Source organism: Pteronotus mesoamericanus, unplaced genomic scaffold (assembly GCF_021234165.1).
Source record: "Pteronotus mesoamericanus isolate MK-2021 breed Mesoamerican mustached bat unplaced genomic scaffold, CSHL_Meso_final contig_33, whole genome shotgun sequence".
In the NCBI taxonomy this organism is placed as follows: Eukaryota; Metazoa; Chordata; class Mammalia; order Chiroptera; family Mormoopidae; genus Pteronotus; species Pteronotus mesoamericanus.
The window spans coordinates 1,968,618-1,985,600 of record NW_026555135.1 but is presented as its reverse complement, the minus strand read 5'-3'; the positions used below and the strand labels follow the sequence as shown (position 1 = coordinate 1,985,600).

The 16,983-nt window shown below is 38.0% G+C and overlaps 1 protein-coding gene and 2 pseudogenes across 1 annotated transcript in view; all 3 read left to right on the top strand.

Annotated features, from left to right (window-relative positions):
- The window catches only part of C2CD3 (C2 domain containing 3 centriole elongation regulator), a 121,804-nt gene that overhangs the window by 77,302 nt on the left and 27,519 nt on the right, over positions 1 to 16,983 (top strand). Inside the window, exons 25-29 of the mRNA XM_054576264.1 lie at positions 3,781 to 3,919; positions 6,066 to 6,130; positions 8,229 to 8,434; positions 9,486 to 9,619; positions 13,534 to 13,695. Of these exons, the coding sequence (XP_054432239.1) occupies positions 3,781 to 3,919; positions 6,066 to 6,130; positions 8,229 to 8,434; positions 9,486 to 9,619; positions 13,534 to 13,695 (706 nt within the window). The remainder of the gene's footprint in view (positions 1 to 3,780; positions 3,920 to 6,065; positions 6,131 to 8,228; positions 8,435 to 9,485; positions 9,620 to 13,533; positions 13,696 to 16,983) is intronic.
- LOC129072843 (uncharacterized) lies at positions 1,102 to 1,216 on the top strand (annotated as a pseudogene).
- On the top strand, positions 14,532 to 16,776 carry LOC129072659 (60S ribosomal protein L36a-like; annotated as a pseudogene).

Below are 16,983 nucleotides of genomic sequence, written 5' to 3'. Positions count from 1 at the left end.
AATGGGAATCAGAAGACAGGGTTCTGACTCTACCTGGGCAATTAACCTGCTTTGTTACTTGGGGCAAACCCATTTCCCTTTTCCTCACCCGTTCAGAGTACAGCAGAACCTAGAAGTCTTGCCTCTCAGAATTGCAATTGGTCCTCTCTGCTGATCTCTCTCAGAGCTTTCCTGAGCAGATGTTGTTGTCCTCTGTTGATATGCACTGCCAACAGACTAGGTAGCTTCTCTCCTCCCACCCTGGCAAACATCTATAGACAAAGGGCAGTGAGGAGTCCTCGGACCTTTATTAAGGACCATTGGGCCTGAACTGCATTCAAGGAGCTCTCAGTCTAGTAAGGGAAACACAGACACACAGATTATCATAGAATACTGTGGGATCCGCCGGTATGGAAGCAGATTATCTCTCCTTAGCTATGAAGATTTATGACATTTTATTGGAAGAGATCTACTAAAGAAAAGGCAGGTAGGGGAAGTATAAAAGCTGTGTTAGGAAAAGTCCAGTTATAGGAAACAACTTAATCCAGACATTTTAAACAGAAGAGTTTAATATAGAATTTTAAGGTACTTCAAATCATTGAAAGGGCTAGAGTGGGCTTTAGGCTAAGCTTAACCACTAGATCTTTTAGTTTAGAATAGTATGCCAAAATTCATCATCATTATTATCATAGGGCCTCTAGGGCACCCGAGGACCAGACTCTGGAGCAGAAAATTCAATGTCACCCTTCCTAGTTGAAAAAGCAGAAGGAAAAGGAACATGTCTTCTGCCTCTCATCTGCCTTTCAGATCTGTTATAATGACATCTAATTGCAAGAAGACAATTTTATCCATATTTTAGCTGCCAAGGAGTCTGGGAAATACAGTTTTACCCTTTCAGACTTTACAGTAATGGAATACAATACAGTAAAAGTAGGTGGAGTTGGATATGAGCATGTCCACATAAATACTGCTCAGTTTCACTAAAAATAAAACTTTTTAAGAAGATAGATCACTTAGTGCCATCCTATACATTTTATGTTTATAATAATGGATTCTATATTATTGATTCCCATTAAGTATTCTTTCCTTACTACCATTTTATTAGAACCTTCTTTCCTGCTGTTTCAAAAATTTGCTTGTATTCTGTTAATTAAGCTTTGGGACTTTGAAACACAGGCTAATGGAGATGATTGGATAGAAAGCATTGCTCTATTAATTTACCCCCCAGCTTATAAAATTGAAAAAATAAAAATAAAAGAATATGCTTGGAAACTGGTCTCACTATATTGTAGTAGTTTTTTGTTTTATTTAGTTCCCCGTAAGGTTCTTTTCTGTATCTTTAGTGACTTTCTGATTGTAAAGCTTTTTTGCCCCCAGATTGAGCCTTTCTCCAGGATCTGCTTTGCCAGCAACCCTTACACATGCCTCAGCTCCCTCCTGCCTTGCAGACACCACCAGATCCCACTTTTTTTTTTTAACTTTATTTATTTATTTTATCTTCTTTGGAGGACATACTTATTGATTGAGAGAGAAGGGAAGGGAGAGAGAAAGAGAGGGAGAGAAACATCAATGTGTGAGAGAGACATCAATTGGTTGCCTTTCATATGCACCGCAACCAGGATCAAACCTGCAACTTAGGCATGTGCTCCAACCAAGAATCAAACCTGCGACCTTTTAGTTTGCAGGATGATGCCCAACCAACTGAGCCACACAGGCCAGGGCCAGATTTCCCTTCTAAGGCTAGCATTTCTCTTCATTCTTGTCAGTTCTTTCCCAAGGCCTCCTTACAAAACTCCACTCTCTCTCCCCCGCTTAAGACCCATTTTCTTTGTTAATTATCCTCTGCAAGACAGTCTAAAAAGTAATGCCATCTGGTCTGGTTGAGTGCTCTGACTTATTAGAAGTCAGGAGATTAAATAACAGTCAATTTTTTACAAGAATTGAGGAAGAAATTCTTTTTAGTTTAAACTAATAAGGCTGTATTATGGAAGATTATATAAAATCCTTGTGAATTTTTAGATTGAACACAAGCCTGCTAATAGATGCCTTGCTTATTGTTTTTCTTAAGGCAGCAGAAACCCCCAGACTTAGAGTTTAATGTTTATTTTTTCTCTGGGTTATTGTTACTTTGGTGAATAGGTTTGAAAAGAATTGGTCTACTCTAATAGAAATTCCTTTTGTCAGGAAAATACATCAAACCAAAGGTGCAGGTACCTCTATTTCCCTAAAAGAAAAGTGAATTTGGAAAACTCTAATCGGGGATACAAAGTTCAGTGATTCTGCCCAGAGAGTTAACAGAGGTTTCTGAGACTAGATGGTGCTAGAAAATATCTTTTAATGGCTACTTATTAAATGTTAAATTGCTTGTGGAGGAGAGTAAAATCAGCAGTTCCTCACTTGGCTTGTTCTTCAGATTGATTTCTGTCCACAGGATAACCTGAGGTCTTTGGATGAGTAGTACTGAAAGGAGCAACCAGACAGAGAAGGAGGAGGGTGGTGCCTCAAAGATTCACTTCACCTACAAGTGGAAGTGAGAGTATGGATTTGGAGAAACCTTAAGCTAGATTGGTAGAAAGGAGATGAACAACTTAGAATTTACATGTAGAATTTGTTCCTCTCGATCATATAAATGATGTTTGACACACTTATTTTCTTATTCCTTTCTCTTTCCTGAATCTGTAATCCAGAAATTCAAAGCATTTTAGAGCTAAAAGGGACCTTATGGAGTACATAGAGTTTATATTATATAGAGGCTCTTATTTATTACTGTCAAAAAGAACTCTGTACTCTGATAGTAATGCTCGGTATCTTTACTGTCCATTATGATAGCCACCTGCCCCACGTGGCTATTAAGCACTTAATGTGTGGCTACTGCAACTAAGGAATTGAATCTTCAATCTTACTCAATTTTCATTCAAGTTAAATGGCTAGTGGTTACTTGTTGGAAAGTTCAGTTAGACTGTAATATCATCAGCCATCTTCAGTTTGCATTGTTTTAAGAGAGAATTGTTTTAATGACCAAGTCCCATACATTGGAAATATGATCTTATAAAAATTAACATCAGCACAGTACTCAGTGTTTTACATTAGTTAATTCTATAGTACAGGCAATAGAGTTGATGGCTGGAAGCTTGGACTCTAGAGCCAGAATGCTTGAGTTCTACCACATAATAAATGTGTGACCACTTAATAAATGTTTAATCCCTCTGTAACCCAGTTTTTTCATCTATAATGGGAATAAATAATAATACCTACTAATAGGGTTGTTTTAAAGATTATAGGAACTAATATGTATACATTCATTAGAACAGGACCTGGCACATAGTAAGTGATATACTATAAGTGTTACCTACTACTATTATTATTTATTTTCAACATGTTAGGAAGTGTAAGTATTACATGCCCTATTTGAGGAAGCTATGGCCTAGACAGGCCTTGTTTAAGGTCACACAAGATATGTATGACAGAGCTAATAATTGATCATCTGACTCTTTTAAATCTAGAGCTTTCTGCAGTTTTATCTTTTGCCTCTCAATCCAGTATTTTCCATTATCCATAAAGTACAAAGTGATGGGAGAAGTCATTTTTTGTCTGGGAATATTTATTAACTGAGCCTTGATAGGAAAGTTTTAGTAGCAGAAAGGTCACTGGAAACATTTCAAATACAGGGAATGGTAGTTGAGCAAAGACCCATAGGTAGGAGAGGGCTGGAATGGTCCTGCTTGTATCCATAGAAGGGGAGTCTTCCAACACATTCTTTCTGTTGCCCTAAAGTAGTCACTCCACTCTGTTCTATTTCAGGGAGCCCCTTGACAGAGCGGAAAGTACCCATACCCAGCTGTTGTGTATCCTTTGCAACAGCTGATGAGCCATCTCCTGTCTACACCCCAGTGGTTGAAAACACAGATTCCCCCATCTGGAATTTTCAACAGCAATCAAGGTTTGTATTTTATGATGTTTCATTAGCCTTCTATAATCGGCTTTTTGTTCCAAGAGACAAACTCAGAGCGGGGAATGTAACAGACACTTCATAGCTAGCAAAAGGTGAAGAGATTAAGAAGTACAAATTGGTAGTTACAGAATAGTCACAGGGATGTAAAGTATCACATATGGAATATAGTCAATTATATTGTAATAACTATAAATGGTGCCCATTAGGTACTTGAAATGTCAGGTGCATCACTTTGTAAAGGATGTAACTTTCTAACCACTATGCTGTACACCTGAAACTAATACAAAATAATATTGAATATAAACTGTAGTTGAAAAATAAAATTTTTAAAAATAAATGGGAAAATAAATTTAAAACTAGCAGTGGTTTAAAAGCTTTGCTGTGGTATTTTTTAACTCTGCTCAGTACAATTCAAAAATTATCCAGTAGGACTGTAATTTTATTTTAATTCCCAGTGCCTAGAACAAAGCAGGGCATTTAAGATGATTAAGATAAATTTAAAAATTACATAGAGTGGCATATACTGCCTTCAGCTCATATTCTTAGAGGATAAGACCTAGAAGTTCAGGGAAGGCTTCTTAAATAAGACACCTCAGCAGAGTATGGAAGAATAAATGTGTTATCTAGATGAAGGCAGAGAGAACTAATCTCAGAAAAGGTGGTGAATTGTACATCCTTGGAAAAGATTACTAGTGCAGTTGGAAGAGGCCAAGCTTTGGAACTAGAGGCCCCCAGTCCCATCTCTGACATTTACTAACTGTGAACAAGTTACATAACATCTCCGAACCTCAGATTCCTCATCTGTAAAGTGGAATAAATCACAGGATTATTGTGAGATTCAAATTAGATGACATTTAGGAATATTACTTCATGGTACATATTAGGTATGCAACAAATGTCGTATGGAAGACTCAAAAGGTCTGGGATTGAGTCCTGTCAATCATGTTACAGCTGTAGAGACTGGCCCAAGGAGGTTACGTAATCTGTAGGTAGTAGAGGCAAGATTGGAAGAAAAATAACGATACTGTTTATCATTCCTTTATCACAAAATTATTTCATTTGATCATCCTAGCAACCTCATAGGTAGATAATACTATCCCATTTAACAGAAAAGAAAACCAGAGCTCAAATTAAACCAGGCTCAGGGTCACTCAGGTGACACTGGTAGAGCTACAATTCGAAGATAAGAATTTTGACACAGCTAGAATTCAAAACTCTGACATGGTATTTGTTTCACTTTAGCATAGTGCCTCTCATTGGATTTTGAAGTAGGCTCTCTTCAATTCTCCAGTGGTATCTAGGGAAGGAAATGAAATCTCTTGATTTACCTTGGTTCTCCATCTTGCTCACCTGGAGCAGTGATACCTGGTTTGGAACTTTCCAAACTTTGTAATTTAAAACTGTGTAATTCATGTCATAGAAAATATATTAAAGGTACTGAGTCAATTCCACATCAACTTCTTTATCTGATATGAAAGTCGGACACTTTCTTCTTCTGGTGCCTTACCTCTGCACAGAATGACTTTGGAGTCCAGCAAACTAGTGTTCAAATCCCAGCTCTGCCTCTTACTGACTTTTATGTCAGCTTGAGCAAATCATTTCACCTTTCTGGGCCCAGCTTCATTATAGGGATAATAATGCCCATGTCATAGGTTTTTGTGCAGATTACATTTATATAAAACACTTGACACTATCCCTGGCCCGAAGAAAGCACTCAATAAATGTTTCCCCCTCTTTTTTCCCTTCTCGCCATTCCCTTCTCCCATTCCCATGGCACAAGAAGTAGCCTTACCTGCTCCAATAAAACTGTTCATTACATGTGGAGGGGCTCCCTTTGCACACTCCCTCCCTTGTCTTGAGAAACAGAGTATGAGTGTGGCAGATTCTATTGAGGGGGAAACTGCTGTATCAGGGGAGCCTGTTTTCAAGTCTTGGCAAGTTACTTGCCTTCTCTGACCTTCCATCTCCTCCTTTTAACTGTGAAAATAAAAATATATCCTAGAACATGACCATGAAGGTAAAATGAAAGTGTTAGGAAATTGCATTGAAAACTAGAAGATACTCTTCAAATCTAAGCTTCATACTACAGAAGTGTCCTACACAGTTAATTTATGGTGGCTATTTTTTTTAACAGGCTATCAAAAGAACTTCTTTTGGACCCACAGCAAACTCTGGTCTTCAAAGTCTGGCATAAAGGAGGTATGAACTCTATTTTATGAACTCTGGATATAAAACAGAGCTCACACGCAATTGACATTTTGCTAATTCTTTTCTTTTTTTAACCAAGTGAAACAGCAGCACTGATGGTACCGAGTACTCACATATGTGTAGGAGGGCATCCCACAGAATGCCACTGGAATTTAAATCCTTAGCATGATTTTGTTTGACTACATGCTTAGCACAGACATCCAAGTACATTTGAGCCTTTCCAATTGTATCTCAACTATTATAATGTATATCATGCCATAACCAAGTGATTCCTGCCCCTTTTGTATGATGTCATGCCTTCTGTTAACTGCCTTATTAATCAAGACCCTACCATTTTCAGGCCGTACACAAGACTAGAGAGTCTGACAGCTTGTCCTTCCTTTTAAGAACCTTCCTAGGACAGAGGTACTGACATTATGGTCCTTGAACCTACTTTTACTCAGCTATCATTTATTAAGACTCATTAATACAACAGCAGTAAGAACACAAACTCTGAAGCCACACTCTTTAAATTTAAATACAAGTTCTGCTCCTTATGAAAAGTATGGCCTTGGGTGAATGACTTGTGTTTTCAGTGCTTCAGTTTCCTTTTCTGTAAAATAGGGATGATACTATTACCCACCTCACATGGTTTTGGGAGAATTAAGTGCATGCCTGATACTTAGTAAACACTGTCTCAGTTTTTATTTTTATTAGTGAATGCCAGTGTGCTAAGAACTTTATAAACATCTCTAATCCTGCAAGATAAAAAATAGTTCAATTTTATAGATGTAAAGCTGAAGCCCAAGGAAGCTTAGTGGCTTGACTAAGGTTTTAAACCTATTGATGCAGCTAGGATTTGAACCCAGTTTTGACTGGCTGTATAGCCTTCACCATTTCTACTTCACACTAGTAAGATTGGATGACTCAGAAAATTAAGGTAGTGAGGATCTCCAACTATCTCACAACTCCTCTACATAGAAAATTTTGTCTCACTAAACCCTCACATAAATCTAGTTGCTTTAAGATTCCAGCTAGGGCCTGGATTCCAGACCTCAATTGTTTTGGTTCATCTGTAGCATCACGGTTTTTATTTGATAAAGGTAAGTTTTTAGAGCTAACCCCAAAGCCTTATAAAAGACCTGAGAGTAGTCAGCGTATAAAGGAAATCAGCTGAACCTGTCTCTCCTCCTGTGCTCCTATTCGGACGTGATGCTATGGATATGGTTTTTATGATTCTTCCCATGCTGCTTCCTCGGATTTAATTATATCCCCACCCCAACCTAACCTCATAAATGAAGCAGGAACTGATCATAAATAGATTTTCTCTGAATCAGCACTAGGAATCCCTGCTTTATTTAGTTAGGTTCCACACTCCTGTCTTTTTTTTTGGAAGCTCAGTTTATTTATTTATTTTAACATTTTATTGATTGTGCTGTTACAATTGTCCCAATTTTTCCCCCTTTGCCTCCCACCCAGCAGCCCTCCCCTCCGCTTAGGCAACCCCCACCTTTGTTCATGTCCACTGGTCATACATATGTTCTTTGGCTACTCCTTTTCCTATGTTGCACTTTATACTCCCGTGGCTATTCTGTAACTACCTATTTGTGCTTCTTAATCCCCTCACCTCTTCACCCATTCCCCCACACCCCTCTCATCTGGCAACTATCCAAATGCTCTCCGTATCCAGGATTCCATCTCTGTTCTTTGTTTTTTAGATTAAATTGCTGATAGGTATGTGTTTATTGCCATTTTCAAATGCATTCTTTCAAGACTCACTGCTTTGAGGATGACCAATGATACATGATAACCTAGGAAAAAGAACAAGTGTTTCTTATGTTTAATGGTGTTTTCCAGTTGTCTATATCAAGAGGACAAATCTCGACCCTGCCAGCTTTTCCCTGCCATACAAAAAGTGAATTAATTCATAATGGTGAAAAAAGGCTGTGGTTGTCAGGCTCTCTCATCCTCATTATCTCTGTCTTTTCTGTTACTTTTGTAATCACTAAACCTCCCAGTCCCCATAAATCAGTTTCTCTGTGTGTAGCCTCTAATCTCAGTGGCAGGACATGCCCAGACACACTGCCCAGCTCTTCCGTTTCCCCCACAGATGAGGAAAGGGTACTTGGCTTTGCCTCGGTGGACCTCTCCCCACTTCTCTCTGGCTTCCAGTTTATCTGTGGCTGGTACAACATCACAGACTTCAGTGGAGAGTGCCAGGGGCAGGTAAAAGTTGCCATCTCCCCTTTGGAGAGTTTGATGCGTTTCAAAGAAGAAAGGCAAGCAAGACGTTGGGGAGAGACCCCAGGATCACTGGTATGTATCCTGATTCACATCATTAATCAATAAGAGCTCTACTGAGCAAAAGCTACAAGAAGATTCTTTACATGCATTTGGTACTTTCCAGCTTACAGACCACATTATATATTAGTGTTTTGTAATGACCTTTTAGAAATGATAAAAACATTCTGGAATTACATAGTGATGATGAATGCACAATTCTGAATATATTAAAAACCACTGAATTGAACACTTTCAAAGGGTGAAGTTTATAATACATGAATTATGTCTCAGTTTTTAAATAAAAATAAGTTGCAGTGTGGAATCTGAAATCATATTGGTTGAACTTTTTTAAAACTCTTACATTAAAATCATCAGTCTATTATAAAAAAAATTAAAAGCAAAAGACTGGGAAGAAAGGAATTGATAGTAAGCATAGACAAGACAACTCTTTCAGGGAATTTAACTATAAAGGCTAGGAGAATATTCCAGATTGTCCCAGGTAAGGGAGCTCTATCAAGGCAAAGACTGGTTTATTCATCTCTCAGTTATGTATGCCTGGCCCAGGATCTGAGAGAGTAGGCATCAACAAATAATGAATGAATGAGAGAGAGAAGAAAGGGAGGGAGGGAGGGAGGGAGGAAGGAAGGAGAGAGAAAGGAAAGAAAGAAAAAAATAAATGACAGACTTAAACAGTCCCTATATAGAGAGGTCTTTCCTTCATATCAACCCTGGTAGTCCTTGATAAGAAATACCACAACCAGATTATCCTCACACCTAAATATAAGATGATGTCTATTCAGGAGTTCACAGACCAGCTGGATCATACATGTAGATGAAGCAACTAAAAAGCAATCAATAATATAGTCTGTAAAATGAGCATGAGAGTACCTACCTCATAAGGTTATTGTGAAGTTTAAATGAGAAAATGCATGTAAATTGCTTAGCACAGTGCTCAATACATAGAAAATACTCAGCAAATTAGGACATTTATACACATAAAATAAATTTTACAAGTTTATTTATATTCCTTTGTTCCAAAAGAATTTGTTGTCATAAGTACCATTTTTTTTCATTGCTTCTACAGATGCCAATATACAGTTCTTTTTCCTTCCCTGTCTCTGATGTCTATACTGCATTCCCCAGCTGTGTTGCAAGACAGGCTCCAGAAAAACTTGTTCACACTTCATCAGAAGAGCTTGGTTTCTCCACTCCTGGGAGGTGAGTGATTTCTTGATGATGGGAAGAAATGGAGTCAAAGAACAGAAGTGCAAACTGGCTTGTTATTTCTCTTTCCTTTATTAGAGGAAGAAACTAGAGATAGGGAAAGAGCTTTGTTGACCTTTTGCACAACACCTGGAAACCCCACAATCCTATGAAAAAAAAAAAAGTTTTTATAATATGGGAACTAGAACTTTACTGCCATCAGAAGAATAGCTTCAGCCCTGATCAGTGTGGCTTAGTTGGTTGGGCATCATCCCACAAAGCAAAAAGTCATTGGTTCAACTCCTAGTCAGGGCACATGCCTGGGTTATGGTTTCAGTCCCCAGTATGAGAGGCAACTAATGAATGTTTCCTTCACACATCGATGTTTCTCTCTCCCTCTCTTTCTCTTTCTCACTGCCTTCCCCCTCTCTAAAAATAAATAAATAAAATCTTTTTTTTTCTTTTTTTTTTTTTTAAGGATAGCTTCAGGCAAGGGACACTTTTTTCGTCAAAGGCCTTTAACGTTCACCCGTAAAAGCAGTCATCAGCTGTAGGAGAAAGATACCATGATTTTTCACCTCCCAAATTGATGTGCCAGATTATTTTGTAAAAAACAACTGGGCCATCCCTTTCACTCAAGCCAGCCATGGCTATACATATGGATATCAGGCTAGAGCATATTCCATCCTGTCAAAGGTCAGAATGTAAGATTGCCGTCTTTCCATCCCATTCCCTTCCAGGCCCTCGTGCCATTTAGCATCCTTCTGCCTCCACCAGTCTTTCCCATCTCTTTTACCTCAGAGAGAAAGCAAGGGATCTTCCCCTTACAGCAGATACTCCAATGGCAGCAGTTAGTTAGTAGACCCTTTATTCCAAGAAAGATACTCTCTAATACTGCGTAGCCACTCAAAGGCCCATTTCAGTGCTGTGTATCTTTCTACCTGCTCGCTACATGAGGGCAGCCTCAGTGTTCTGCATGAAGGGAGCCCATGTGTCTGTCAAATCCTAGATCTCAGGTTTAGATCATTTCTCTATCTTTTTTTTTTAATTGAACATAATTGGGGTGACTAAGTTACTAAGCAGAGGAAGGAAATTTTGGGGGTTGATGGATGTATTTATTATCTTGATGTGGTAATGGTTTCCTTAAATGTACACATATGTCAAAACTCAACAAATTCTACATTTTAAATATGTGAAGTTTATTTGTAACATCTATAACGTAGTAAAGCAGTGGTTTTCAAATATTTCCAGTCCAGAACTCCTATATATCCTTAAAAATGATTGATGGCCTCAAAGAGGTTTGTTTATGTAGGTTATCTGTCAATTTTTTACCATATTAGAAATTTAAATGGAAAAACTTTAAAAATGTAATATACAAAATCCGTTATATCTATACATCAGCAATGAATAATCCAAAATGAATTTGAAAAAATAATTTCATTTACAATAGCATCAAAAGGATAAAGTACTTAATAAGTGTAACAAAAAGTGTAGAAAACTTACACTCTAAAAACTACAAAACATTGTTAAAAGAAATTAAAGAATTTCTAAAAAAAATGGAAAGGCACCCCATGTTCATGAATTGAAAGGCTAATATTGTCAAAATGGCAGTAATCTCCAAACTGACCTACGGATTTTACACATTCTCCGTCACAATTCCTGCTCGATTCCTTTTGGAAATGGACAAGCTAGTCCTAAAATTCACATGGAAATTCAAGGAATACAATAAGCAAAACAGTCTTGAAAAAGAACAAAGTTCCTGATTTCAAAACTTAACTACAAAGCTATAGTAAGCAACACAGTGTGGGACTGCCATAAGGATAGAGACATATACCAGTGGAAGAGAATTGACAGTCCAGAAATAAACCCATCTGCCAAGGATGCCAAGATTTCAAAGATGCCAAGAAGGTATAATGAGGAAAAAAATAGGCTTCTCAGTAAACGGTGTTGGAGCAACTGGATATCTACATGCAAAAGATTCCTCACACAATATACAAAAATTAACTCCAAATGGATCATCTGTCTAATTGTAAGAACGAAAACTATAAAACTCTTAGAAGAAAACACAGGAGTAAATCTTTATAATCTTGGATTAAGCAATGATTCCTTAGATATGACATTAAAAGCAGAGGCAACAAAAGAAAAACATAAATCATCAAAATTTTAAAATTTAGTGCTCTAAATGATACCATCAAGAAAGTGAGAAGACAGCCTGCATAATGCAAGAAAATACTGACAAGTCAAGCTCTGACAGGCATGGATCAGTTGGTTGAGCATCATCCCACAAGGCAAAGGATTGCCAGTTTGATCCCCAGTCAGTTGCAGGCCTGGTCCCTGGTTAGGGTGCATGCAAGAGACAACTGATTGATGTTTCTCTCATACATCAGTGTCCCTCTCTTCCTTCTTTCTCCTCATTCTAAAAATAAGTAAATAAAATATTCTTAAAAAGATAATACTAACAAATCATAGATCTGATAAGGGATTTATATCCAGAATGCAGGGGTGGGCAAGAGTAGATTTACAGTTGTGGGTACATGAAACAGAGTTAATAAAGCTATTATATAATCATAACCCAAATGTATTTGTCCCTAAAAACAACTATAAAGCTACTTTACCCAGCCCTGTATATAGAGAATTCTTACAACTCAATAATAAAAGCAAATAGTCTTGATAGACATATCTCCAAAGAAGATATACAAACAAAAAATGGCCAATAAGCACCTGAAAAGATGCTTGACATCATTAGCCATGAGGGTAATATAAATGAAAACCATAATGAGATATCACTTTACACCCAAAAGACAAATATCACAAGTTTGGGGGAGGATGTGGAGAAACTGGAACCCTTCTACATGGCTGGTGGGAAGATTTTAAAATGGTTCAGCTTTTTTGGAAAACTGCGTCAATTCCTTAAAGGTTTAACATAAAGTACCATATGATTCAGTAACTCCACTCCTTGGTATATATACCCAAGAGAAATGAAAATATGTTCACATAAAAATTTGTTCATGAATTTTTAGAGCAGCATTCTTTCTAATAACTAAAAAATAGAAACAACACAAATGTTTATGAACCGATGAGTATATAAACAAAATGTGATGTATGTATATAAAGGAAAATTGTTCAACTGTGAGAGGAATGAAGTACTGATACATGCTACAACATGGATGAAGCTAGATAACATGCTAAATAGAAGAAGCCAGTCACAAAAGACTATAGACTATATGCATCCATTTCTATGAAATACCCAAATTAGTCAAATCTATGGAGACGGAAAGTAGATTAGCGGTTACCTAGGGCTGGGAGGTTTGGGTCGTAGTTGGGAAGAGAGGAGTAAATGTGGAGTGATTGCTGTTAGGTATGAGGTTTCTTTTGGGAGTGATGAAAATGCTCTAAAATTTATTGTGATGATGCTTGTACAACTCTGTGAATAGACTAAAAACCATTGGATTATACACTTTAGGTGAATTGGATATGTGAATTATATCTCAATGAATCTGTTATTCAAAAAGAAGGTTATTGCTGGGGTCAAGTTCTTAAATACCCTGCTAAGGAATTTGATATTTGTCCTATAGATAAAAAAGAGGTGCCAAAACTAGAAAGGAATGATGATGATTAATAGGTAAGTACATGTTGAGTGCTTAGAACATTGCTTGACATGTAATAAGGACTCCATAAATGTTGTTCTTGTTTCAGATCTGTGTTTTTGAAAAATCATTCAAGCTATAATATGGAAAATTTATTCAAGGGGAATGGGTAATACTGAAGGTAATATTTTTTAGGAGATTGTTACAATCCAAGCAAAAGTTTATGTAGCCAGTACTGTGGTAGCGGTATGGATTTGCAATACCAAAGTGATTTGTTTACTGTTGCACTAGGAGTTTCCTCATTGGTTGGAAATTTATTTTGCCCTCATTTATTTCTGACAGAAGTCGTTCTGCAAAAAGCCAGGCATCACGGCATGAAGAGCATGTGCAGAACATCCGCCGATTTCATGAATCCCTGCAGCAGGGAGAGACAGTCTTGCCCAGTGATGACAAACTGACCACATCACCCTTGTCCTCCCATACTTCCATTCTGACTTCTCTCAGGTGAGTCCTCTAACTATAGTGGAGCACAAGGTGGATGGACAGTGGCAACCTGAAACGCAGCTTTTCCATCAGCTACCACCACTCTGGGAGGTTTAATAGGGGCCTTCATGCACATCAGTGTTGAAGTGGACCCAGGAGGCATGCAGGCTTCCTCATAGGTCAGTCTGTCTCAGCCTGGAGCCTTTTATTCCTTGAGGCTCTATTATTGATGTACCATAATACAGGAACTTTAGATTATTTACCAAACTTACTGATAACTACCCTCACACCTACACAGCCTCTCATCTACTTTACAATTTACAAAGCTTCATTCTGCCTACTGCCTTTATCCTCACAACCACTGAATTCTTCCAGACCAGCATCTGTCCTTTTAATATTACCCTGTTTCTTTCTTAGTATAGTCAGCATCTGAGCCATAGAAGCACTGTGAGAATTGAAAGGGCCATTATAGATCATTTGGATCAGTCCCTGGATTTTCTAACAGGAAGTATGGTACAGTGTAAAGGACCTACCTTCAGAGTCAGATAGGCTTGACTTCCAATCCTGGAACTGCCGTTCCCAGTGGAAGAGATAGCTATGTTGCCAGATAATTATAATCTGTGTAAGAGTTGCAGGTTTCCTGGCCAAAGGTAGATGGAGGACTGAGTAACGTTCTAGGTTGGTCATGGAAAGATTTAAAGAAGTCACATTTGAACTGGTCTTTGAAGGAACAGGTCAACAAATGTGAAGGACATTCTGTGCAGAAAAAAAAAATGCCATGGCCCAAAGGCATAAAACAGCAAGTCAAGTTTGGGGGACATGCTAACAGCATTGCAGTTAGGATAAGTGAGCAGAAGATGTCAGGAGTAGGGTGAGTTCTGTAGGGGTCAGATTTTGAAGGGCCTTGATAGAGTGTCAGGCTAAGAGTTTAGACTTTTAAAACAATAATTTTCAAATGGAAAAGTGATGGGGAGAGGAAGAAGAGTGTATGTAAAGTTTGAGGGAAAAAATAAGAGATTTTATATTTGGAAAAGATTAACCCATTGTTTGGTTTCATAATGCAAGCTCAGAAAAGAAAGACTGGGAAAATCAGTTTGATTGGTGGAACAGTTGTGCTATAGACTATGGGAAACTGCTCAAACTTGCATTATAAGGAAGTAATATTTTTAGATTCTCAGCTGGACACTAGAGGCTATCTAAGTAAAACCATCCATGGTGTGGCTATATTTTATTAGGTCATTCACGTAACATATTTTAGTATACACTGAGAAGAGAAGGAAAAGCTTTCTTTCACCCTAGAGCAGTTTCCCTCAACCTCAGCACTGTTGACATTTTGGGCCAGATATTTTGCTGTGGGGCATGTCCTATGGTATTTAACATCATGCCTGGACTCTCCACCAGACGCCAGTAGCACCCCTCCGTCAGTTATGACAACCAAAAATATCTCTACACATTGCCAGGTGTCTTCTTGTTGTCAGAATCGCCAGGCTAAAAATCACTGCTGTAGAGCAGTGGTTCTCAAAATCTAGGGTGTATCAGAATTGCATGAAAAGACTTGTTCAAACAGTGATTGCTGGGATGCACCCATATAATTCCTGATTCAGTAGGGCCTGTGAATTTGCATTTCAACAAGTTCTCAGGTGATGCTGATGCTACCAGGCTTTGAGAACCACTGCCATAGACAAATCCTCTACCAAATGGAGAGGAGTCAAGATAGTACCAATTTTGCATTACTTCCTTGGGTTCACAAAGCTCAAGAACAGTGTTTCCTTTGAAGCAGAGCAATTCTGTGAGGCCTGCAGGGCAAATATTAATAAACCTTCTTCACAGATGAGAACATTGCACCTAATGTTGGTAGGTTCTACATCCAAAATCTCTGACAAGACCAGTTGGGTTTACATATTTTCTAAAGTGTCAGCATGTTTACATTTGTTTGCATGTTCCTGCTACAGGTATTTGTCCATGTGGCATACACCCAGATATAAACACCTAAGTAAATCCACTGTGATTTGATAGAGTCAAAGCTTCTAGTGACAGAATAAGGATAAGCTTTGTCCTCTCATTTAGTTTGGATGTGTCTCTAAGATATGCAGACTGTTCCTAACAAAAGGATAGAAAGACTTTTGGTTTACTTCACAGGTATTTAGTATCTAGTTGTACCATTTATATCAGGCACATTGAATATACTAGAGAAATGGAGAAGTTTGAGATATTATCTTCTCTTACCAGATGCTCATGGCCTAGTTAGGGAAACTAAAATACATAATGAAAAAGCTAAAGGAAAATCTCAGACAGCAGATCAGTGGAGATGCCAGGAGTAAAGGAGTTTAAGGGAGAGGTGGCCCAATGATTTGGGGTGATGGACTTTGAAAAGGAGAAATATGAGCACCTTAAAAGTTGAAAGGAATAGGGACAGAACAGGGGGAGTAACTTGAACTCAAGTTCCAGCATTCAGAGCTGTGAGACAGGAATGAGCCCAGTTGGAACAGGGCCAATCTATTATCATGGAAAAAGCATGAGACGTGGAGTCCCAAACTCTGGGTAGCTGCATACCACTCACCCTGGACAAAACACTTAAATTCTCTGATCCTCATTCCTTATCTGTAAAATAGTAGTTACTGATCATATCTGTTTGGCTGAGAATTAAACAAGATAATGTATTTGAAAGCATAAAACATAAAATCCTATTCAAGTGAAGGTGGTAGTGGTTGGTGTGATTCTCATTGGAGAAAAGTAAGAATGAATGTGGCCCTCCTTTCCTTGTTGATAGCACTCTCACAAACACAGTAAACTTTCCTAAAACCCACCGGACTTTCTGTAAGAAGTGTGGCAAGCATCAGCCCCACAAAGTAACAGTACAAGAAAGGCAAGGATTCTCTGTATGTGCAGGGAAAGTGGCATTTTGACAGGAAACAGAATGGTTATGGTGGTCAAACTAAGCCAATTTTCCACAAAAAGCCTAAAACTACAAAGAAGATTGTGCTGAGGCTTGAATGCATTGAGCCCAATTGCAGATCTAAGAGAGTGCTGGCTATTAAGACATGCAAGCATTTTGAACTGAAAGGAGACAAGAAGAGAAAGGGCCAAGTGATACAGTTCTAAGCATCATATTTAGCTTTATTATGTGATGATAAAATCTTGAAGACATGTTCACACACACACACACAAAAAAGAATGAATGTGGGTCAATTAAAGGTTTTTGAACAGAAAATTTTTTTAAGTAATTTATTCATATCTGTATTTCCATAAAGAAATCAGCACAGAGCTCATAGTTCATGAGGGGAAATAGATGTGAAACAAACAAGTGAT